This window comes from Synchiropus splendidus, chromosome 14, assembly GCF_027744825.2.
Source record: "Synchiropus splendidus isolate RoL2022-P1 chromosome 14, RoL_Sspl_1.0, whole genome shotgun sequence".
Taxonomy (NCBI): Eukaryota; Metazoa; Chordata; class Actinopteri; order Syngnathiformes; family Callionymidae; genus Synchiropus; species Synchiropus splendidus.
This window is the reverse complement of record NC_071347.1, coordinates 22,701,367-22,726,791: the sequence shown is the minus strand read 5'-3', so window position 1 is coordinate 22,726,791 and position 25,425 is coordinate 22,701,367. Positions and strand designations below refer to the sequence as shown.

Genomic DNA, 25,425 nt, shown 5'->3' with positions numbered 1-25,425 from the left:
TTCAGTTTCCCAAGTTTATTTGTGCAACAGCAGGAATGTACAGCAACGCTGGGTTAATCCGAAAACCGTGACAAAGAATGTGTTTATGAGCAGATTACACCGCAGCTGCAGAGTCAACACAGTGGAGGTGTGAATGCACTTCCATGTCGGTGTGTTGCCTCACGCCGAGCTCCAGCAGCTGCTCTTGTTAGCCGGACTAAAGTGCACTTCAACAGTCGCAAGAACACTCAACATTTAGTAAGAAAAACATGTGGCATCGCCTGGCGCTTCCCTCTCCTCCTGCCGCTCACCAAATATCCAACACATCAAATCAAACAGTGGAAAACCAGACCATCCGAAGTGCCGTCCTCAGCTTCCGTAACTCTAAATGAAGTGGCGAGTGAACATGATGCCGGCTGGAGCTGCTCTCAGTGCCTCAACTGGACCTCACGAGGAAACACTCTGGTTTGGAAGAAGCGGACTCCCTGATCTTTGTCGTCACTTTGGTCTAAATCTACCCCTCTTTCACACGGAATTCTGTCCTTAAATCAGGAGCCTCTGTGCAGTTCACATCAAAGGTAGTGTCGTTATGAATACATGAACCTATTTATCGGCTTTAAAAAGTCAGTCGCGGCTCCTTGCTCTCTGGTGATATCAGTTCAGCTCAGCGCGAGCCCTCGTGATCACAGGGTCTCGTCCATCAGGATCGGCTAACGTTAAAGCCTCTTCAGCTCCAAGGCTCCAATAGTTAGGCCAGAGAGAAGAGGAGTCGACTCCAGAATTCGTCGATGAGGTTACCGATGTCGACGCCTCAGACACCTGAGACTTGAAGAGCTGGCAGATACAGTCATGAAGCACAAAGATGGTTCATTTTGGGGCTCAAACCACCGGACATTCAAACTTCCACTGGCCTCAAAGAGATTCCAAAAACAGCCCACGGAAGGTCGGAATCCTTCCCAACGAATCCCAATTTGCTCTCACGGTCCTCAGCCCAAGACTTTGGTCGTCCGTCAAGACGGTCTGGATCACCATTGTTCGTTCCGACCCGGGCGTCCGTGGTCATGAAGGAGTTGGGAACATGCAGCAAACACATCTCACGTAAACGGCCGAAGACACGAGCGACGAGACCAGGACTTTCCCGACAAACCCAAGCTGAACGGAGGTGAAGCTCACCACATCGGTCACAGTAAATACACAGTCGTGAGGTAGAACTGAAGAGTTCCGAGTCCCTCTCAAGTGAGTCAGTCCAGAGGAGAACACTGCCACTGCAGGGTAAATAAAAACTGACATTTGCTGTGGAGCTTAAGTGAATCAGTAACAACGACAGAGCGGTGATGACGCAGCGAGCGAGTCAGTGACTTGGTTACTGTGAACAGACTAATGACTATTGTCAGCGTAACACACCAGGAATCAGCTACAGATTAGCCACAAGCTACTTGAGAGTTCCAGAGGAGGAGAACAGATCAGATCCATTCCTATCGGCCTGGCTTGTTGCAGCTGCATCATGTGACCAACTCAAAGATATCAGTGCAGCACGGCTGAATGAAAACAGCAAAGCTGAAACTAGGATGAGAAAATATTCTAAAAAATCAACAAAGTAACTCAAACCTTGGGCTCTCAATCGGCTCCCAGCTGTGGTCGGAACTGTCTGGATAAAACTGGGCTCACCGTGACACCTTAAAACACGCACGACTCAGCAGTGCCAAAGCCGCGCAGACGTGCGCTTCAGCTCGACTCACAGTAAATCTCACAGAAGCCGCTTCCGGCCGACAGGGAGGGAACATTCATATAAAGCAAGTCGCATGAGAAGAGTCCAAAATAGCATGTAAACTAGACTAAAAACCCTCACCACACATTCACAGTCACTGTAAGTGCTTCTCAAATGGACGAACAAAACAAGTATGAAAACAAAAAGAGGAAAAGCCGGTCGTAATGTTTTGACCTGTCAGTCCAGTCGTCAGCCGCACAGAGCGCCTGGACGCAGCCTGCCGCTCACGCGAGCAGGACGCAGCTCACGTGACCCTCGGAACACGGCCGTCCAGGAATGATCAATACAGTGATGCGATGTTCTGCGCCCCCACATTCCCCGCCCCGCGCCGACGAGGCAGAAGCAGCCTGATGAATGTTAGTTTGTTTCTAGCTGCGCGTTTGGCGTGCGCTGAAAGCCCCGCGGTCACGGTCGGCCGGTGGTCGACGCCCACTGCCGCAGCCAGCAGAGGCAGCGAGTGTAAGTAAAGCGCAGTTTTTTGTATGAGCTGTGTGACCTCCTGGGCTCCCGTCGCCTCGCCACGTCTAGACGGCCCACGTCTTCTTCTGCTGGAAGTAGGCGTCGAATCGGGACAAGGCGTACTCCTGCCAGAGAGACGAGTCACTGAGAGTTAGACACCCGCCGTTGCTGGGAGCTTCGCGATGGTGTGGCTCTGGAACTACTGCAACTCCCTGAGAACTGACACAAACCAAGCAAACTCTCCCTACAGTGTTTGTTATTTAGAGGTGAAAGGAACCTTCAGGGTCAGTGGGCAAACAAACTTTCTGTATTTGTGGAGTGAAGTGACACAACAGCCTGACCCGACCTTGAATTCAGCACTGGGTCGCTAATAAAATGTGTCAACTTGTTTTTGAGTTAGTAAATCTGTTTTCAGTGTTTGTCAATGTGTTTTCACAGGTTCAAAATTAGTTTTCCCAGTATGTCAATTCCTTTTCAGTGTTTGTTTCCAGCTAATTTTTTGAAAAAAATCATACGGAAAGGAAGGGGACAAATTATGGATGTGATCTGGAAGTAGTTGCTGGAATGTTCCACTCGCGGGTGACTCACCATTGGGAGTCGACTAACATTTGACAAACTGGAGAAACTAATTCACTAAAAACAAAATGACAAACTCTGAAAACACATCTTGGAAATACACTTACAAACACAGGGGGGGAATGTTTGCCAAAGAAGTTTGCAAATTTGTTTGAAATGTTGTAAAGGTCTTTTGCACTTCTCAGCCACCGTACTAAACAATGACTCACCAGATATCCAAACTTGATGGTGGACAGTCGGGCCTGGATGATGGACCACAGCCCCCAGAAGAAGTGGGACGCCAGAGAGAACCTGAGTCACGGAGAGATAGTTGAGACGATTCCCTCAGAGACAACAACTCAACGAGTCCTTTCTACGCCCAGTAGAGCCGCACCTGTTGACCTCCACGTACAGCTGCTCCTTCAGCCTGGTCTGGTCCTCCTTGCACAGGTTGTCAAAGCCCTGGTCGAACTCACGCAGGTAGTGTTCGATGAAGTGGAGCTGTGGGGACCACACCAGTTCAGCAAGGAGGAGGAGAGATGAACACGCTTCAGGACAGTGCACTCACCTGCTGAGCTTTGGTAGGATACCCTCTGGGGTTGACCTTGAAGTAGGGGAACTCGTCACAGTTGTAGTCGTACATCCACTCGCAGAAGTGGTTGCCGATGTCGAAGCCCCTGAAAGGTGGATCAAAGCAGGTGGATCAGAAGTCCCTGTCTCGAGTATGGGATGTGTGCACAATGACTTGCCCGCGACAGGAGACGACCACAAGTTGACACAAGCTAATGGACTCATGGCTACGAGTGATGGTCCTGCCTCGCAGGGTTGTTCGACTGCGTATGAGTGGCGTCGACATTAGGGTGTTTCAACAACATATATGACTTAATGACAACAAAACGGCGTTTCAGACCATAAAACTACTACTGATACGTCAGCCGACACTGGACACACACACCAGAGCGCTCGCATGTGACGCCAGCCTCCATCAACATGTGTTTGGGACTCAGCCTGAGTCACAACACAATGAAAGTTGAAGCATTTATTTCCAGATTAATATTTGTCTCACACACGCATTGAGGTTTGCACCCGGTCCCCACAAAGATAGTGTATTGTCAAGAATGAGGCAGTTGGGACAAGCCCCAAACAACACAGAGGGCCGGGACATTCACTGAGACCCAATCACACTGGCTTAGTGGGCTCATCCTGGTCATTTGGTTGCAGTGTAAAAGGAGCTCAAAGGAACTCAATCATTTGAAGATGATTTAAAAAGCAGGATTCAATCTCCAACTCTTCAGAATCCTGATCATATCCAGAATAAAGCCATTTTTATTAGAGGGTCAAAGAGAGAGGACACACATTTCTGGGAAACAAACGGCGTCCCTGTCCATCCACGACATACATGACCCAACATGAGCCAGCATGTGTGTGCAGGCCCATGTGGTCTCGCCTTAAAGGGGCCTTGCAGAGAGGCGAGGGGGAGGATGGGGGAGTGGACATGGAGCGACCCTCCAGAACACAAGCCTCCACACAGTGACACAGACACTCAGTCCACGTCATTGTGTGCGGTTGTCAGGCGAAACGTTATCTCCTTGAAGAACACTGTGGAGTCTGTGGACGCGCTCTCCTCGGCCTCCCCTCCTCCGCCTCTCATTGGTGGGCCAAACTCTGGTTACATAACAGCTGCAGGGAGGGGTCGTGAATTATGACCGCGAGGAAGGGGGCTCCGTCGTTCGCCTCCTGTTCTCCTGCAGTCAGTCTGCAGCCTTGAGAAACGACAAGCTGCACCAGACTCCAGACGTCTCTGTCCACAGCTCTGCTCTGACACCCGTTTCACTCACTCACTCACTCGATCAATCTTGTGATATACGCTCCCTGTGTTCATTAATTTTCAGTTTTGCTAGGCTATTTTTCTTTCTACGGTTGTGTTGACGCATTGTTGTCTAAAGAGATTTGGTTTTGGGGTTTGAGAAAGGAGGTGCTGTGTTGAACAATGTGTTTAGGGAGGAGTGTGTTTGCAGAGGAGTCAGATGATCACATTCTCCACTAGTTTGCATTCGGATGCTGCAAAGGTGTCTGTTCATTTATTACTAAATGTATCAACCATTTTGTATCAGTTTTAAATGTAACTCAAAAGAGGGTTTCATCGACACAATAGTGGCTAATAATGCTTACAATGTTTTGCTGTTGGCAGGTTTTTGAACCGTTTCAGAGCCTGTGAGGTGATTCTGAAGAATGTTCTGGACAGTATCTGTTCAGTTGGGTTGTTGGACCCAACACATGTTTGCATAAGGACACATTGGTGACTGCTGTGCTGTTGAGAACAGCTTCCTTTATAGCAAGTTACATTTAGAACAGATGCAAAATGTGTGATTGAGATTAAAGATTTGTATCTATTGACAGCACTATTTATTACTGAATGATACTGCAGTCCTGTTGCCCTTGGAACTGTAAAATTCCCAGCTCCTCGCCCCTGATACTGTCCTTGATCGTTGAGAATTCTCACCACGCCAGTTCGCAATCCAAGATGGCTGCTCGGCGGGTCGACAGTGAGGAGACCTCCTGCAACGTTGCATAAACTCAACTCCCATCTACCTGCTACACAGTGTCGGTCGGTGCTTATATAAAGAAACGTACCAGTGGTGTCATAAATGTTCTGGCTGTGTACGCAAACTACAATGCGGACCGTGCTAACAGTAGCTGAAGCTAGCATGGAGGACGCCTGTGACACTGTCTCTCTTTGGCAACTGGAACGTGCTGAAGTGGTTCAGTAACGCCATTCCCAGCTCTAACTTCCCACTTCTGAGGGAACCAGAAGGCAGCACCAGTTTGTGGGCCAGCGTAGCAGCTAACGTGGTGTTGCTGCTCTCCAACATAAACTTTGAGAAGCACCACAGGAACAATGCAACCCTCACCCTTCACTTGTGCTAGCATGAATACACTAGCGCTAACCTTTTCAGAGGATACAACAAGTGAGGTTCTATGCCAAGTGGTTTATCATACCCTTAAATAGGGCTTTAATTAAAACCCTCGTCGGCTGTGTCAACATTAGCTCAGAGCGAAGCAATAACCTGTCATATGAATGTTGAACCACGGGACAGGCCTCACCTGTAGTTGTAGCTGCTGTACTCAAAGTCGATGAGCATCAGCTTCTGCTTGTCTGAGCTCTGACGTCCCTTCAGAAGCAAGACGTTTCCTGCAACGGAGATGAATGTGAACAAAAAAAAACAAACAAAACAGTCATATGACATTCAGATGGAACTCAGCAGCACACACACCTTCCTGGCAGTCGTTGTGGCAGAACACCACAGGTGAGGGGGTGGAGTCCAAAAGACACCTGAGGGAACCACAGGGATGGTGAGCATTGAGCTACAGCTAATGGCTGACACTCTAAGAAGATGGACCGAGTAAAAAAGATGGAGAAAACAAGCAACTAGTTGAAGGAATTGATAACTTTATGACCAGAATAATGGATTTACGTTATGTCTGCCTTTGACAAGAGAGACTTTATGGACATGAGATCATGAAGTGTGACGCCATCAAAGTGGGTCGGAAATTCAATTATAAAGTTGTGTTGAGTTGCATGGAGAAGGCTCGAGATAGTGGTGGTTAAAGGTTACGTGAGCAGTGAGTAATGAAACTGCCCCTGCGTTTAGATCTGTCTCGGTCGGATGGAAAACATTGGTATGTGTTGCAGGAGCGACAGGCGCGTGGATTGTGCGGTGAAACCCACGAGACACGTTAGTGACGTAAAGCTTCTGGTTTCACTCGCTAATCTGTTATTTCTGCAGTAAACACGGCAGGTATAGGCGACCACTGTGTACATTGCGTTACATAACGCCGCGGCTGGCAGCGCTCACAGGCCGAGGGGAGCCAGGGACGGAGGTGTACATACTTCAGGACATCCATCTCTTGGGCCAGGTTGTAGCTCAGCAGCCGGTTGAAGCGGCGCAGCTGTGGCTCTCGGGTGAAGTTGAGCCTCATGACTTGACTCAGGTACCTGGAGACAGGAAAGGCAGTTGATCACAGACCAAAGCCAGCTGAGCTGTGAAACCCGGTCTTGCACATTTGAGTGGAACGCTTCAGAAAGTGGACCTGGACGGAGCGGTTTGCTGCCACACAAAGTAAACCTCACAGACCCAAAAACAAACACTGAGATCCTCCTGACAAGCAGCTGACAAGTCACGGCAGTGTTTATCCGGCCTGAGGACAAGACCAAACAGATCAAGAACTTACTTCTCCATGGTCCCAAACAGCCATTTGGGCTCCTTGTTGAAAGGCATCCTCATGCCGTGAAACCTGGCCATCTTCTCTGCCACCTCAGCGGAGATGCTGGGCTCGGCCAGCTCACAGGTGTCCAGTTTACGGCTCTGCCAAACACAGTGTCCACGGGTTAGAAGCTACCTTCAGAAGCAGGCGACAGCAGGGCAGTGTTTCGGTGAGTCTGCTCCAGGTCTGGGCTGGGCTCACGAGCCTCTTCTACTGGGAGGAGGCAACGTCACAGATGCCATAACCTTTGCGCAATCCTGCCTTCTTGAAAGGGTTGCAGGTCAAAATCCCCCACTCACAAAGACAGATTCCTCTACCAAGCTGCTTCTGTTGATTCACGTAATGTAAAATAAGTGTAAATCTAGTTCAAAGTGAATCAAATTCAGAGCAGTGTTGTGAAGAGCGAGCAGCTGCATCTCCAGGGAGGAAAGACCAGAACAACATGGTCCAATCTAATATTCAAGATGTCACAAACACATCTCCTGATTTTCAGAATAAAAGCTCCTCTTCAGAAGAGCACTTTCCATCACCACAGTTCAGGGCGCCAAACACAATTACAGATCAGAGTTGAGGGTAACAGCTGTCACGCTAGATCAGTTTATCAACTGTGGCTTGGCTGCTGGGGCTATGAAGAAGGCCCAGAGTCAAGACCACACTAGCACAGTTGAAAGCATCATGTTGTCCACTCACCGGCACGTACTGTTCCAGACGGCCCTGTGGGAAAATTCCATAGAGTTTCGGTCCCAACTCTCTCTCAGCCAAGATGGCAAACATCACACTCTCCAGGATCATGGCCTCTGTCCCCTGAAACACACACACACATCAGAGGTCAATCAGACCTGACCTCTTAGCCAGTCATCAATGTTTTACAGCAGTGTTACATCGCAGCGATCACGCAAGCAACCCACAAGGGAATTCTCTTCAGCCATGGAACTACGACGATAAGACGCTGGGTTGGGTTTTTACACTGTCTTGTGATGGTTTTGTCAAAGCTACGGTAAGGTTTATTGAAGGACGAAGACGTGACACCAGAAGCATGTGAAGTAACCGCTTCAGAAATGTTTTGTATTGTATAAAGAAAGTTTGAGATCCTGGAGGCCACGGCATTTTTTAAGTCTAAATGTGAAAGGCAGTTCATTTAAATGGAACCTATCAATGCCTGTGAAAGTGCTGAGGTTGGCAGAATTAAAAAGCCACATTCTTTCAGGGAAATTAAAGCCGCTGGGCCCAGAATCAAGCTGGCAGCCTTGAGTTTATCTTGGAGGCCGCCGATACGCAGTCCCAGCACGACCCAAGGTTTCTCACATGCCGACAAAGACACGTGAGGAGCTGCTTTGCTTTCACCTTCTGAGTCGGGAAACTCAAATAAGAATGCCAGCAGAGAGGGACTTCACGTGCACGTTAAACTTTCCTAACCCTTTCAACAGAAATGCGGGCTCGCCATGACTCAGGGGGTCACCAGCGGCGGAGCCAAATGTGCAATTTGTCCTGATGAATCGGTCGCTGGAGAAGCTATAAAGCATCGTCCTCACTAAGTGATTAAATTCCAGATCAACAGAGAGGGAGATCTTCAGGCTGTGGGCCAGGGTTGAGCCGGGGTCACTCAGCAAGCTGCCCGTTCAGAGGACACAAAAAAAAGACTCTTTCTGGGAAAGCATTCTTCCAAAGAAGTTACTAAAAACAAGCTGGTCCCAGCCACCCGTGGTCAAAGACATCTGTGCACGGGTCGGTAAGAAGTGGAGGAACTGAAGTCACAGGAAGGAAAGTCAGACTCCATGACAGTTTTCAGTAAACTTACTTGTCGTGGCTGGATTCTACGGCCAGCAGTCTGAGCTCGTAAGAAGACATTAATAAAAGACAATAATATTCCCTACAGTTAAATAGTTTGTGCTCAATAAATGCTCAACTTCCGCAACAACATTTGTGCCAAAAAGGTAGCCAACCACAGAGACCTGGAGAAAACGGTAAGACCTAAGTTTAGGGAACATGGGCTAAAGCTGGGCTATATTTGACCCTACGTTGGACACTAAAAGTTTACTCCAAACACTACCATGAATACTCCGTATTAGCAGAACATGAGGAAGTAATTCATTTGCTAATGGTTAATACACGTTCCCTGAAGTGGTTCTGTTCCTGATTGGCCTCCAACAGCAGGGCTAGTAGCAGCATGCCGGGGTTAACTGGAATGTCCGATCCAGATAGGTGCCGCGGTGAAGGAGAGACAGGCGACTATCATGGTGGATCAAACCAGGTTCCTTTTTTGGTCGGGTTTCATTCACAATGTGTTCGCATCCTGCTCTTAAAGAGCGACCAAACCATGTGACTGACATGATGCCAGTGAAAGATGGGATTGTCTGTGCTGCTCTTGTTGCTCAGGAATTTTCCACGAACAATCAAGACAGGCCACTTGTCAACTTGAGCTGGAGCATGAGCTGAGCTCCACGTCATGCAGCGAGGGATTCTTATTTCGGGTTTAAAATTCCAGCCCAAGACAGCCGTCCACTCCCTCTTTCCGTGCAGCACAGCGTCGAAGACGAGGGGCTTGACATCCTGAATTATTGAAGCCGTGTAAAGCACAATCTGCTTCATTCCTGAGGCTGAGTGAAATCTCTGTTATGCAACAGCATCAGCGGAATACATACATGTCAGGCCAGCCGCCGACTGGAACACATGCTGACCAGGTGGAGCGCTGACCTATATTTCCAACCCTGGTCCAGAAGAATGACACATCTAATCTATGAGGGCTGGGATCAAATGCGCTGTTGGCTTTCTTATATAAAGGCAGGGCTTGTGACTTCCACGTATGTGCCTTACAGCATGTTATCGATTTTCCACTACCACGGGAACACATCTTATGTAAGCCATATGTGCGGTGAGAGCCATCCCCTCTCTCCTTGACCGTCTTCCTCTGACCTAAATTGAGGGCCGAGGTCATTAAAGCAGCTGTTTAGTTTGGCTCCCATGTCGGGAATTCCACTCTGTTACATTAATCGTTAACCATTCCACCTGTCAGCCTGGATAGCGGCGAGGAATGTCCGTATCACGTCGGCGACCCCCTTTCACCAGTTTCCTAACAGGAAGCGCAGGCATCCGGAGCGATGCGGAAAGGAAACGAGTGGGCTCCTATGATTAACACTTCACTCCAATGTAGCTCATAAAGTGACGAACCATAAATATGAGTTTTATGAGAATTAAATATCTTAAAATAGACCCACGGCCAGTAAAAAACGTGTTTCTTATAAAGGAATTGGAAACACGAGAATGTGGAACACATTAACTAGTAATAAAGTCAATAATCAGTACTATATATATATATATATATATATATATATTCCAGGCTAACTTACCTGTAACAAGTAGCACGAATAAGCAGTTTATTTAAGGTAATACACATTACCTTATCTAATCTCAAGTGTGACCATATGAAATGGCCAAACTAATTCGGTGCCTCCAAGTGGAGGACTGAAACACCACCTCATGTGAGGAAACAGTGTGGTCTTATCAGCGGTGCCACGCTGAGCGCAGGTGCCCTGTGATCCGCAGACAGATGTAACCTCAATACTTATCAGCTCTCAAGTGTGTCAGCAACTGTAAAGATTACGGACAGACCGTCCGATTTTTCCCCTCGCATTCAGGCCATGGGACGCAGGAATCAGATGAAGCATCCAGCAGCGTCTGAACTCAGATTAGGGTCCTTCTAATGAATCCCATTAGGATTACGGGAGCAGACACAGGCTACGAGAATCCTGGTTTGTGGAGCGTCCCGGCGGACTTCCCACCAGCCATGACAGATAACAGAGGTGACCTCACTTCTGTCACATGCAGCGGGGAGTGTGATTCATCCTTGATGATGAGAGTCCAAGCATGTGAGTGGAGGAATTTCAGGTCAATGTGAGGAAGAGGAAGGTGACTGAACAAAATGTTCTAGTTATGATTCAGCAGAAACTGCAGAGCTGGTTCCTATTTGCAGTGGAAAAATACAGGTCCCACTTGTATGGTTTTCCTGTGTGTGAGAGTTACAGCGATCAAATGGCTGCAGTTGATCACCTGACCTGTCTCGTGAGCTCAGCGTGACCTCGCACTGGACTTGGTGGTAACTCATCATGCTTTTTTTTTTTTGAGAAATGAATCATCTGCGCCCCAATATAACCAAAGAAAAATGTGCCCATGACAGTACTAGCCTGTGTTATAGTTATTAAAGTGTGTAGGCCAGTTTGAGATCAGAAACAAGAAGATGCACATGCCACAGCAGCTGCCATGAAGGACAGCCTCAGACAGTCACGGTAACTGACTGAATGGAGTTGACATGACAGCTTCTTGAGATCTTCCATCAAGAGTCGTGGGCTGTGGGAGCAGCAGCAACTCCACGCAGGTTGACAGCTCAGGTTCTCAAAACGTCGAGGCCGGGTTTAGGTAGGGCTCGCAGTTCCACAGAAGCAAATGGGCGTGGTTGATCTCAATAGCAAGAGTCAGCGGAGGGAGATGGTTGTGAGCCCACTGAGGTTGGGTCAGGAGAGCCATCACACATCTCACAAAGAGGGCATCTGAGTTTGACGTGCAAGTGCTGTGACACAAGCCTGAGCCAGCACATCCTCAGATCTCATCCCAGGGGACGTTCTAAGCTAACAAAATCTTGAGCATCAAACACAAAACCTCTGATGAACTGATCCACTTCCTGTCGTCACAATGTCATGGTCATGACTCACAGACAAGAATGGAGTTTGCCTCACGCGACAGGGGTTAGCCGAGTCACCTGTGAGACTGGTAGACGAAACAGGGATGGTCGCCTGTCTCTCAGGCTTGTTCATCCAAGACCATGCTTTACCGCTCACAGATGCTCGATGGTGTCTCAACCAAGGACGTTTGGGGCACTCGAGGTTCTATTATAGACTCTTGCCTGCTCCATTTTGTTCAGTTCTGCTGAGAACAAAAGTCACGTGTCAAGAGATCCTCCATTTTGTACACAGCAGAAACAGAGAGCAGCCGTCCTAAATAGCATCCGGCGCTGAGAACAGGAAGCAGAGGGTCAGAATGAGGACAGCCCCTCCCCCACTAACAGAAAGTTGAGATAGAAGAGAAGTGAAAGAGAATTTCCCAGAATCGTGGGGAGCTGCGCATTACTAACTATCACTACTGGCACTCAACTCATACGGCTCCTTGTGGCCTTCTCAGTGAAGACCCTTCAGTTCGGTACTTGCTCAACCATTAAAGTGCTAATTTCTCCAGGCAGCTCAACAGCTGGGGGAAACTTCACGAGACGGTTGAGTAATCCAGCCACAAGTCTTATCATCGAGCGTGTTTCTTCATTGATTGTTTGAACTTGAGTCACTGGTGTCACGTTTACCAACACAGCAGAACTTAGACACTCACCAAGGCAGTCAAATCGAATGGAATATGAAAGCTACTTTGTATGAAGATGATATTGATGGGGATGAGGGGATGGAGAGTGCTGTCGGGGTCACAGACAAAGACATTGGGAGTAATGAGAAAGGACACGATCAGAAATGAGTTTGGAGACAAAGGTCCGATGGTTTGGACAGACAAGAAAGTTGGAGGATAAAAGTGAGGTTCATGATGGAGGGGGACATGAGGGGCGACCAGCGGGAGGTGGAGGACTTCAGGGAGTTGTCTTATGCACGAATGATGGACACAAATATTCAAACAAGTTTGGCCGGCGACAAACCAGATAACCCAGCGTCAGCTGTATCGTAAGAGAAGGTCAACGGTGCTGATAGAACTCCACCGATGTTTAGACAGTCAACATCAGCAGCCAATGACAGAGAGAAGAGCAGTGAGACAAAACAAACACGTCAACTTGGAGAGACAGCAGAGCGGCCTTTGTGGCGCAGAGATACCGGCACTTCTCACAAGTCCCAGGTCGTGATAGTGACCTGAAAAGGACCTGCAACAGGCCGTGACGGGTGCTCACTCACCTGGAAGTGGTTCTCTTTGTTTGACTGTTGTGACTCTCCTTTGTTGCAGGACATCTGCCAGAAAAAGAGAAAGGAAAGAGCCACCAATGAGCAGGAGTGAAGTCGTCCACTGAGCCAACACAGCATGCCCTCAGGTCCCAGTTCAGCCCCACCAGTTGTGTTGGGTCGTGACGATGGGAGTCTCAGCCTGATGATGTCAACACCACAGCTGTGCTCGCCGCTCGAACGTCTCCTATTTACCAAAATATGTTACGCAACGCTGATGAGCGGGGTTTAGCCGACATGCTATTCGCATAACTCTCCTGCTGAGAAACGCCACGAGGCTTTGTTTGATCACCCGCCGCTGCCTCGCGGACAAAGACATCTGACTTCCTTAATCATATTAGCTTTTTGATTAGGCAGGCTAATTCCTGAGAGGCTGCCGGCCAGTCACGGCGGCAGTTACCTTGGTGAAGGACACGCCGCGTTTCACTCTTCCGCAATAAAATATTACTGCCTTCACGGCCGATACACTTAATGAAGGTCTCGTCAGGACAGGCGCCGAGCAGAATTCTCTATAATCCTCTTATGTCAGTGCCATGGCTGGCAACTGAGTTTTCGGGGGTAAATAGTGCTTTAATATTGACAGACATCTGATGGGAATAATCCAATCTGATACTGTTCAACGGATATGAATGTGTCAAGAATGTCTCCCAAAATAAATTTTAATTCTGCAGGTGAGTCGTGACACATTATGTACCAAGTTAAAGGCATATTAAAAACTAGCAATATTTTTTGTCTATTTTACACTTAGTTGCGATGTGTGCAGTATTTTTCTGATGTATTTTTTCTACAGTTCATTGAGTTTGTTACAATGCTGCCATAAGAGGCAAACTTTCCCTGTTGTGGGCAGAATAAAGGCAGTTTAATCCAATCCATATAGAAACTTTGGTACTTCAGTCGCTATAGAGAATCAATATTAAATGGTTGTTCAATTCTGGTAGCACCATTTTTTTCTTAAACATGGCAAACCTCACTGACAAGCAGTTTGGTAATCTAGCGCCTGACTCAGTGATGTTCTTTTGAATCATATGGGAAATGTATTCGCATATGTAAAGTACCATTTTGCAAGCAGACGGATTTATTCGTTTAAATAACTTGGTGTTTGGCTTAGAAATGTTTTATTTTTTTTGTGATACCACCCATGTTTTTGTTCAGAAAATGGCCATAATGACAAGTGCATGAGAGAAGGCCCACGGCTGGGTAACGCGGTCTCAGAAGAGGTCGCCGACCTCTGTGCAGCAGACCCACAGACTGATCTGTAAATGATCTAAACTGACTCAGCTGCAGAGATCAGCTCCATGTATCAGAAAGACTGAGTGACTGAGACTCTTGAATTTACGTTGATCAGGGACCCTCCTTAGAGTCCCACACACCGGAATGAGTCGAAGGACTAGGTCGGTCAATAGCCCAGTCCAACGCCTGAATATAATATAATAACACTATTTATATTAACAGCCATCTTGTCTAATATTTAAGTGTGTGATTTGTTTCCATCAGCTGTGGTGACACCATGGCGAGTTATGACTCTGAGTTGGGCTCTAAATTGTCAGGCCGCTGCATCGTAGCCAGATAAGAAAGCCCACTATCTCATCCGGTCAGTTTCTGTCAACATGTGTCCTAAACAAATCAGTGTTTGAGAAACCAGTGATGCAACCACCGGACAAACAGACTGATGGCCTTTTCTCTTTTTATGCTGACTAATTACCATGACTCAGCAGAAATTCTAGGGAAGGAAGATCGACATTTTAGCTGCGGAGCTGTTTTTCGGTCCAGTCAGACATTTCCCAGCCCAGATAAGTGGCTGCGTCTACATGAGTGTGTTACGTCGTTGTATTAGTCTGAGATTTCAGAGATCTCATACTGTACCGTGATTTTTGGTGGGTTCACATGGGAACAAAAGTGCCACAGGCACGCTCCTTTGGGAAGCCTACGGCAAAGAACACATGCATGTACAGCCATGGGGGTACATCACTATGTACAACAATGGCTAACACGCGCACGCACACACACACGCACACTCGCACATCAACATGTGGGGGCCTAACTGGACATGCATGCACACACACTAATGTAAGCATCTGCAGACACACACACGGAATCAACAAAAGCCGTCTTACTTTGTTTTCGGGGTCATTTCAGGCCATTTTTATCAGCGTGGAGCTTCTGCTGTCACTTGTGTGTGTGTGTGTCTGCCAGCAGCGAAGCAGCTATACTCTCAGTAAACTAGAGCCGGACCAACACTGACCTTAGAAGAGAGTAACTTCATACGTTCATATTTCAGTTTGTTCACTCTAATATGGGAGGAGAGTAAATATTTGTATCCTACTTTGCACATTAAGCGCTGAGTAAACTTAGGATGGAAGATATTTTCACCTCCACCAAGGAGGTTGTGTTTCTGATGCCGTGTCTGTCTGTCTGTCTTTAAATTAACTTGAAAAGTGTCGGACAGATTTGGCTGAATTTTTCAGGAAACGTGTGGATTGGGACGAGGAACAAGTGACCCGGATCGCTGTCTGGATCCAGGAATTTTTACTTTATAAACTGCCAGTATGTGACTCAGTGTATTGTGCTTGAGTATTTAACTAATTTGGATCTAAAGGTCGCTGGTACAATGCCAGGCTACGGCAGTCACATGGGTTCACTTCCAATTAGTTTCATTTTCAGGTGTGAGCTGATCCGTTTTGAAGGATACGGAGACCAATCTAATAGTCGACTATGTCTGCCCTAAACGCAATACAAAAATATGAATTATGTTAGCACAGTAATCCCACTAGATTTAAATGGTTAGCATGCTAGCTACTTTTTCACTTCCAATGTTATAACTTGAATTATTAAAGCATTCAAACTTTGGGATAGTAAATGCTTTATTTACATTATCAACTTCGCTTCATTAGCACAATAAAATGTTTAATTACAATAGCGCCACAGCCACAGTATAATTTCACTTGACCTATTGATAAGCATCAAAGATACTTTTGCGCAACGGATATACTATGACTTCAAATAAAAAAAGCACAGACAGTATTTACATAAGCGCATTAGCACTGAGACCAGGTTTGTGTTAGCGCGTTAGCTAGCCTTTGAGTTGAGGCACATTAAAACTATGGCTACACGTTCAAACTTAAACAGTGGGTATATAAACACTGGATTTACGTTAGCAGTTAGCATGTTAGCTACATTTGCACCTTAGATGTGGAAGTTGTGCAGCTTTTGTTTTCAACATGTTTTATGGTTTAGATAGACAGATAGATAGATAGGTAGGTAGATAGACAGACAGATTCATATGTTTGATGTTTAGATAGATAGATAGATAGACAGACAGATAGACAGACAGACAGACAGACAGACTCATATGTTTGATAGATAGATAGATAGACAGATAGACAGACAGATAGACAGATTCATATGTTTGATGTTTAGATAGATAGATAGATAGATAGACAGATTCATATGTTTGATGTTTATAGATAGATAGATAGATAGATAGACAGATTCATATGTTTGATGTTTAGATAGATAGACAGACAGATAGATAGATAGATAGATAGATAGATAGATAGATAGATTCATATGTTTGATGTTTAGATAGATAGATAGATAGATAGATAGATAGATAGATAGATAGATAGACGGATTCATATGTTTGATGTTTAGATAGATAGATAGACACAGACAGACAGACAGATGGATAGATAGATAAACAGATAGATTCATATGTTTGACGTTTCAAGAGAGTATTTCAGATGTATTTAACATTTAAACTGCTAAATAAGTTACTCTTGAATAAATCCTATGGCCAAATCAGTCATTGGTCAGGCTCCGTCCGGGACTACAAACGGGACCATTCATTCCTCCGTACTTGGATCTCTTTGTGCACTCAGCCACAACAATGATATGATTGACGGAGGCCAGCGGCGCGGGGAGACGTGGCACCCACCTGCAGGATGGCACCGTAGAGACGCAGCAACACGCTCCGCGGCTCGTCCCCGGCCGTGTCCAGGCCGTCGGGGAGGCTGCACAGGAAGAGCTTGTTGCTCAGACCACCCCTGGAGGAAAACACGGCCGGTTAGTTGGGGGGACCAGGTACCTGCCAGCGAGCCTCGAGGCACAATGAAGTCCGCCTCAGGAGCCACATTAGTCGGCAATTATTGACGCTTTGCTCTGCCAATAAAGTGGCAGCAGATTGTGTTTTCCAGACTCGACAATTGGAGTCACATCAGTGAACTTCAGTCAAGTGTGTGTGGCTAGCTCCGCACAGGCAGACCAGTGGTCTTTAAAGTGTCTTCTGAAACTTTCTCGGGTTAGTAGTTGCTCAAGAAACGGTCGATAGAGTTTTATTGTCAGTCGGTTCCGGTACCTGATGACGGTGATGTGGAAGTCCTCCTCGGCCAGGCTCTTCCAGCAGCCGTGCAGGAACTCTCGGCACCACAGGAACGCCTTCCTGCGGGTCTCCGGCTCCACCAGCTCGGTCCGGACCGGCTCCTTGCAGTCGTCTGGGACCTCAGGCTGCACGTGCAGGGCGTTTTCCGTCACAAGCAAACCCAGCGACAGAGACGGCGACGACGACACGCCGTTGATGAATTTGGTTTTCATGTTGAGCTTCGTTTCGGCTTCGAGGACTCGAACTTTGGGAGGTGGCTCAAGAGAACTGTGCTCAAGTTGGAAAGATTCTTATCGATATTCAAGGTTTCTTTATTGGACAGGGGCAGGTCTCGAACCAGCAGTCGCGACGACGGCAGCCTCTGAATGAATCGAAACAGACGGTCGCGCGGAGTTTACATTCAGACGAGGCGGGGCAGAGCGGGGCGTGTCACATGACTCATCTGGCATTTGATTGGCTGCTGGCGGCGCAGCCCCGCAGGATCAAAACAAACCCGATGATGCATTTTTACGTAAAGCAGTGAAAAATGGCTCAACAAAACGACTTTGTTTCATATGCACCATTGAAATCACCCTTATGCCTATAGATAGCCCTTTGGAGCAAACCATTCCCAGCCAGAAATTCTCGAGGCCGACCTCACTGTGGTGAGACAGCGCCGCCATTAGTGAAGGGGCACTTCGCATGTACCTCGCGAGAGGCTCATAAACTGTGGGAGGCTGTCTGGAAAAAAACTGCGGAATAATACACGAATGAAGTGCCTCTGGAACACTCACCCACGTGTCAATTCATATTCGTTTTAGCCACCAACAACAAGTAGTTTAATATTGAGTTAAAGTCGTTAGAAAAAATAACAATCGGAAAAACAGTTTATAACCTTAAAACGGTAGTATGAGATAAATGTTAACGTACGTACTGTAGATGAGAATATACCGAAATAATGCACAATATATGTAGAACATTTTATATAAATACATATGGCATTGCTTATATATATATCAATGTTTTGATTATTGACTTATATTCCTCACACTTCACAAGTATACTCTGAGAATGCTATTCTCAAATACAGCATGGCATTTTACAAAATGTGTTACGTATTTGTTTTGGGTATGCCAATCTGTCAGTGAAGCTCTGCTATAATGTTAAACCTTTATGTTAATGGGATTACAAACAGGTTTGGAGCAAACGTAGATTAAAATAACATGCCTAATAAATGTGATTACAATTTTAAGAAATGGAAGAGTAGATCGACTTTCTTCGCTCATAAAGGCTTTAGAATAGAGCGTTGGAAATTAAATGAAATATATATGTGAATATGAATATGAATAATATATGTTTTTGTGCGTGTGCGTATGAAGCTGGCGAGACATACTTTTCTTACAGACACAACTGCAGCGAAGAATCGTACTGGGATCCATCAGGCACGGCAGGAGTGGCTGCAGAGGGAAAAATCTTAACATCTTTGATGAAAAAAAAGGGGTTTAAAATGTGATCAGTTCTTCCAACCTTTGTTATCTTGGGAACGAACGCGTGCCAAACAATTAGTTTGTCCTCTGTCGCACTCTAGTGGACACTGCTAGTATGTATTTTTGAAATTCAGATGTAAAATTTACACAGAACAAAATTATGTATAGCGACTAGATTTTAACTAAAGAAAAAAATGTATAAAATAATTAACTGTAAAACACACTGTAATATCGACACATAGTAGAAATATGGTCTGATTGAAATATAGCATATATTTGTTGAAATTGACAAACAAAAGCAATTTGAAATTCTGTTATATAACCTTAAGGCGCTTCATAATTACTGACATTAATTGAAGTTTAATAATACATACCGATGCATTTTTTTATTTCACCGTTTCACGTCTCTATTAGCCATCAGCCTATTTTATTAAAATTGTTTTTCACAGGTATCTGGGTCACGATATTGCATTCATATTATATTTGAAAAACAAAACAAAACGTTATTTTACAGAATAAACGTTCAATTTGACAACGCTTACCGCGGCGCGCGTTGATGACGTCATCAGTATCAACCAGACAACAACAACAAAGCTCAGCTGTTCGGCATCTGATAAGCCGACCTCGTCACGCTATGCAAATATCAAATTCATGTGCAGTCTGCGGTTTTTTACGATTCGCCCTCAGAGGAGACTAATACGTCCCTAACATCGGGTTATTTTACCAATTGGTTGCACAGTTCGGACTTTGTTTCAGCGTTTGTTAGCAGGTTAGCTTTTCCACCGAGGACGGAAGGAAAGCTTTCGGAGGTAAGTTTCCACTTTTTTGCTCATAATATTTGCCTGTAATATTCGCAGCGAACATTGTTTCGTGCACGCGGATATTTAAAAAGTTCATATCCGGTTGTGGTAACGAGGTTGGGATGAAAGGAGAGCAAACAATGGAAGTATTGAGAGTCACGCTATCCACTGACGTGTCACTTGACTCGTTAATAATGAATATAACAGCAAATCCACCAACTTATCTGTGATAGCATCACATGACTGTCGAAACAAAGGCTGCCAAAGTTCCCTTCAGCCAAACACTCCCGCTCTTAGCACAAACAACCTTTAATTTGGTTGTTCTCGCGGCTGTTTTTGGGACATCCGATGTTAAATTCACGCTACCATTGCAGCGAGGACTATATACTGTAGCTACAGCTTCGTGGAGGTTTGACAGACAATGATACGAGTGAAACAAGAGTAAGTCATGAATTCATACGCGAACCCCTTAATTTCCAATGATAAAGAGAGCCCAGAATATCACTTAATGTATTGCATTAGCAACCTTGTTCAGCGCTATTTTTAATAACTAACTAAAGTAGTTCAGTTTGCATTGGACCAGAGCTCGGTGTCACCCATGTCTCACGAGTCACAGCTTGTGTCGTGTGATCCAGGTGTCGGGGCAAGAGGTGTATCAAGGTTTGTAAAATATTGATGTAGAATGGCCTATAATTCAGGTCAGCTCCATCGATAGAGATGTGCAACACAATTGTGGCCCATACGTGGAGATGATCTCCGGTCCAGTGCTCATGTCCTGAGGCGTGAGTTGTATCAGGTCAGGTCGAGTTACATGTTGTGATCTCTGCACACCGCTTCGTGCTGTTCGTATCCTTGAGGTTTGAGAGACCAACTCCTGTTTTTCCTTTCACAGCGGACAGAGATTTATGGCCGAGGCCGACCACCAGAGCTCCTGGTGGAGATTCTGACCGTTACCAATGTCCACCAAAATCTCCCCGCTCCTTATCATGTCCCCCCGGAAGAGGCCCCTTCTTCCTGTCAGCAGCCGGCGGAAAGCGGAGGATGACTACTTCCCCTTTAACTTTCTGCCGGTGGAGTGTCAGCTCCACATCTTCTCCTTCCTGAACGAGCTGGACAAGTGCAGCTGCGCCCTGGTGTGTCTCAGCTGGAGCTGCCTGCTCCGCTCCGGGAAGCTGTGGCGGCTGGCCGACTACTCCCGCCGCGGCGTCTTTCACCTGGGCCAGGAGGGGATGCTGGTGTCCAACCGCGAGTTTGAGAGGTGGAAGTCTTGGGTTCATCACTACACTCATCACCTGATTTCCCGCCGGGCCAGCCTGCTGACCCTGAAGGCCAGTTTTGATCTGGGGGACCGCTGCAATAACTGGGGGGACCTGCTCAGCCACCTGCTGGACAACGTCCACTGCAGGGACCTCAGCCACCTGGACCTCAACTGGACATACTCGCTTTTGGAGCCCCTGGATCTCAGGGTCCACCCCGGCTCCAGTTCCAGCTCGCACCAGGACAGCAGCACCAAGTTTGACCAGGTAGCTGTTTCATCACTCAGTAACATGGTCTGTTGTTTCATTCAGTCATTTACAGGCTTTTAGCTAGGAGAGCGTCTACATATTTTGTTTGAATGAATGAATGTTTAAATTTGTGAAAGTTTAGAAAGCAAATCCTCAGCTGATACAACTGTTGCTTATTTTGCATATAGACATGAAAGATGATGAACAAAGCTGCAGACATGCAGCTTGTAGTAAGGTAAAGAATCAATATATATTTTTTTTTAATGAATTGGGGTCAGCTGAGTATAACAGCTTCCCAGGAGCCTCCTACACCTGAAAGTGTTACTGTGGCTCTCTGTTAACCATTATTTGACTCAGATGTTTGTTTTGATAAAAAATATTTTTGTACAAATAGATGTTTTACAGCTTGTTTTTTTTTACAAAGCAAGTTGTTAAGTCAGTTGTTGACATGGTGTGTTGTGAGGGGGTGGGGTTAGGGGCTGGGGGTGTGGCTTTGGACGCTCTGTTTCAAAATACTAGCTAAAAGCCTGGTCAGTCACCCTATCATGAGCATGAGCATATCATAGTGGTCACTTCCACGATGCGTGTTCAGTGACTCCGGACTCAGAGCTGAAGATTCTGAGGAGTCATGGAGTGATGTGGAGAGGAGGGGCAGTGTTGGACTGCGATGGGTTCATGATGAGCACATGACTGTATAGGAGGATGAAGCGAGGTGAAGGGGGAGGGACTTTCCCAAGAAGAATTTCAGTCCTTAGTGCTGTGTCCCATTTCTCATCCTCACACATCTTTTGGCATAGGTCCGGTGTCAGTGTAGTGTGTCCCAATAGTCTTAAGACAGAGGGCACTCGCCGTTCACCACTTGAAATGATCCGATCAAACCCAGGGAGCTCCGGAGCTGACTTGAAACCAAGTGGGAATATGAAGTGTGGAGAGATGTCCAGGAGACCACAGGACTTGATTTCAAAATAATGTTGGACAGGACAACAGGGACATGTTAGTAGCCAGGACCACTCTTCCCTTTGTTGACTTTCTCTGGTGTCATATGTCAGCGAGCCAAATGCTCCACCGTGTCCCACAACATGAACAATACAACGTGGATGTTCAAGAGTAGGTTTGGATTTCTGCTGAACAAACAACCGTGGGCTAGCATCCAGGCTAACGTTAGCATCCTCATACCTCTGACACATCTATCGCCACAACATAGGCTCCGCCCATTTCTTCTCCGTTGGTTCACCAAACCAAGTGAGATGATCAGCGCTGATGCAAGAGGGTGCAGAAACAGCTGTCATTTCCAAAACATTGCCTCCAACACTTTATATGCAGGAAACAAAACACAGCACGGCAGCCAATCACACGGCACGTGACGTCTTCAAGTGTCGTCCCAATTCTGAGGGACGTCAGTCACTTCACAGTGGAGGGCGCTCAGAACCAAGCGCTCGTGTTCAGTGCCAGTGTTAGGGGGAGGAGTGGGACACAGCCTTAGATTGTTGTGCAGCATCAGAACACAGTTCCAAACGCCTGGTGCTTTGAGCACCGGTTTAAGACCTCCGTCGTAGATGCACGAAGGTGGAACACCTCACTTCCAAAAACAAGCTATGCCTTGAGAAAAGGGAGGATGCTAACGTGTGTGCCTGGGTCCCGCAGGTGACCAGCTTCCAGGAGCTGCTGACCAAGCTGACCCACAGCTGCCCGCGGATCTCCAAGATGAGGATGCACTTCGACTGGTCCGACGTCTCCTTGTCTCTCATCACCCAGTTCCAGCAGCTGCGGGTCCTGGAGCTCAAGTACTTCTGGGTCTTCAAAGGAGTCACCCCTTCCACCCTCCAGACCCTCACCAAGTCGCTGCCGAACCTCAAGTCCCTGACTCTGCACATCCTGGTGCCGCTGAGGAACCTGGGCATGTCGTACACGCTGGAGTCCATGTCGCTGGAGTTCCTGGACGTGTCCCCCAGCAGGGGCCTGGTCTTCTCCTCCCTGAAGCTTCCCGCCCTGCGAGAGCTGCGCGCCAAGAAAATCGTGCGTGGCATCACGCTGGACCGGCGCACCAGACTGAGGATCCAGAGCCGCTGGCCCTGCTTGTACCAAGTCCTCCGAGAGGGGGCGCCCAAGCTGCAGGCGCTCAACAACGAGCGGCTGCTGCCCACGTGGAGAGAGACGCGCTACGGCGAGCTGTCGGCCATCTTGCAGCAGTCCTGCTACTGTGTGCAGCACCTGGACAGCTGGCTCTGGTAGCCGGCCCTGTGGGGACCCGTCCAGCAAGGTGCTCTTAGGAAACCGTCCTGAAACATTGCTGCTCATGCTGGCTCCCGAAGGCTCCAACACATTTCAGACTTACACGATGAAGTTGTAGCTGCTAGCGTTAGCTTAGGCTTTTATCTAGAGTTTACATCTCGCCCGAGTCCTCGCGTGTTTAATCCACAATCTCGCCCTGGCTTGTAACTCCCCCGTCGCCAACAGGGGGCGCCAGATGGCGCCAGTCGGCCACTGCTTCAAAACAATGCCTCATCTCAGGCCAGGCCAACCGTCGCTCAGCGAGAAGCTCCTGTTGCTGCCGGGGTCCACCACTGTATTTGAATCCGACTCTCAGCCGTCATCCCTTCTGATCAAGACTTGTTCGACTCGCACACCTAGCTCAAGTGCAAGTCAGTTAATGATCTAGAGTTTTTTTCCCCCCGAGTCAAGTTAAAATCAGTGAAACATGCTGACGTTTTAAACATTTGGATTTCAAGGTTTTTATTTTTTAGAACTTTTGACAATCGAAACAGCCGGATACAAATGCTATTAGCATCTGACTTGTCTCTTCCTTCACCCACTCTTTCCAGTCTCCAGAGAACGACTGAACAACCGAGGCTGTAATCCCATTACAGTTAGAGTAAACATGCACTTCTGTGCAACACAACATCTGTTTGAAAAGAAAGTGCTACACTTCAAAGTTAAGTCACTTTTTATGCCTTAGTCATAAAAATAGGCGAAGACGTTCTGAACTGAAACATTCTCATCGGAAACACATTCCTTTTCTACTATTTATTCTGCATATGTTTGATTGTGATCAGGACTGTTGTGACTCTCTCTGTAAATTCTGTTATTTAATCTCATGGATTGTGACCCCTGAATTTAGACATTTCGTGTCTTCAAGTCTTCATTTTATCTCTCAATTCTTTCTTAGTCTCACGCAGAAACAGAAATTTGAATCCCACAAATCTTTATTACTTGCTGTCTGACTTGTATTCGTAACATTTTAAATCTCACCTTAACTCTGACAGTCACTTTCACTGCTACTCATCGTAGAGATATTTCTTGAATTTAAAATGAATGTTTCTGGTGTGAAAAAAATCCTGGATTCTTTAGCGGTTTAAAGAAGTTTTGGGGCGTCTCAGATTAAGGTTGTTTATAGTACGAGCCCAGACTTGTTTGATTTCATATTTCAACTAACTACATTCCACACTTTTATTTTGAGGTCTTCCCACTCAGTTTTTGCAGTGATCGGGACCGATGGCAGACTGAAGTGTTGCCGTGCTGTCACCTCTTAAACCCTTCCATCTGCTCGAACTCTTACATGCTGTTTCCTCATTAGGCAGGTGCTCGTAATGTTTTACAGTGGGCTTCAATTTCTCTTTTATTTGGATGCAGATTTAGGTTTGAACTCTTGTGTGTTTGTTGTGTGGCTGTAAACCAGGACCTGACGTCTGATCCTGAGACTGATTAAACATGTGGAGAGCTGCACATGCGCACTGGGTCGCTAACGAACTCCGCCGCGTTTCCTCCTCCGGCCACCAGGGGCCGACAATTTTCAACCTTCTGGACACACTTGAACTCTGTACCTTTGCTTCCAGGATTCCATGAAGCCTCGGTGGATGTTTGTGTGTGGGAAATGCGAAGAGGTGTGGGTGTCTGTTCGGGGACGGGCTGCGTCCCGTCGCACCCAGCCCCGGCTCCTTAATCGAGGCCAGCCAGCGCCGGGACTGTGGGCTGCGTGAGAGCCGGAGCGCTGACGTGTGGGAAGGTTGTTTTTGCTCTGACTGCAAGAAAGAAACAAAGAGGTTTTTAAGAAGCAGAAGTGGTTGAGTGGATGAATGTGTCTGAGCTTGTGCCACGATGAGTCGACTTCCTCTGATCCATCATCAACATGTGTTACACTCGGAGCAGAATTTCCAAACTCCACCAACGTGTCACTGGGCAGCTGCAAGTGATTCTAAAGGCCCCGTCCACACGGAGACGAGTTCTTTTCTCTGTCTCTGGATTCGATTCTTTGTGATATCTGAACATGTTTT

At 46.9% G+C, this 25,425-nt stretch overlaps 2 protein-coding genes across 2 annotated transcripts; one reads left to right on the top strand and one right to left on the bottom strand.

Annotated features, from left to right (window-relative positions):
* Positions 1 to 18,806, bottom strand: chka (choline kinase alpha). The gene is made up of 12 exons (XM_053884676.1): positions 17,360 to 18,806; positions 16,940 to 17,048; positions 12,961 to 13,014; positions 7,718 to 7,831; positions 6,995 to 7,128; positions 6,654 to 6,758; positions 6,037 to 6,095; positions 5,867 to 5,954; positions 3,330 to 3,438; positions 3,156 to 3,262; positions 2,992 to 3,073; positions 1 to 2,331 (listed from the first exon to the last, which is right to left on the bottom strand). Exons 1-12 carry the CDS (start codon positions 17,593 to 17,595, stop codon positions 2,272 to 2,274), a joined length of 1,257 nt encoding a protein of 418 aa, XP_053740651.1. The 5' UTR covers positions 17,596 to 18,806; the 3' UTR covers positions 1 to 2,271.
* si:dkey-12e7.1 (uncharacterized protein LOC557553 homolog) lies at positions 18,772 to 25,214 on the top strand. Its single transcript, XM_053884677.1, has 3 exons — positions 18,772 to 19,658; positions 20,542 to 21,172; positions 22,799 to 25,214. Exons 2-3 carry the CDS (start codon positions 20,606 to 20,608, stop codon positions 23,384 to 23,386), a joined length of 1,155 nt encoding a protein of 384 aa, XP_053740652.1. The 5' UTR covers positions 18,772 to 19,658; positions 20,542 to 20,605; the 3' UTR covers positions 23,387 to 25,214.
* Positions 25,215 to 25,425: the final 211 nt, after the last annotated feature.

Excerpts from the sequence above, each read along its gene's own strand:
- chka (XM_053884676.1), bottom strand. The coding sequence starts at position 17,595 with ATGAAAACCAAATTCATCAACGGCGTGTCGTCGTCGCCGTCTCTGTCG. Across the intron at positions 7,129-7,717 it reads GTCTGGAACAGTACGTGCCG|AGCCGTAAACTGGACACCTG; the intron begins GTGAGTGGACAA and ends TGTGTTTGGCAG. Across the intron at positions 3,074-3,155 it reads CTGTACGTGGAGGTCAACAG|GTTCTCTCTGGCGTCCCACT; the intron begins GTGCGGCTCTAC and ends TCCGTGACTCAG.
- si:dkey-12e7.1 (XM_053884677.1), top strand. The coding sequence starts at position 20,606 with ATGTCCACCAAAATCTCCCCGCTCCTTATCATGTCCCCCCGGAAGAGG. Across the intron at positions 21,173-22,798 it reads GCAGCACCAAGTTTGACCAG|GTGACCAGCTTCCAGGAGCT; the intron begins GTAGCTGTTTCA and ends TGGGTCCCGCAG.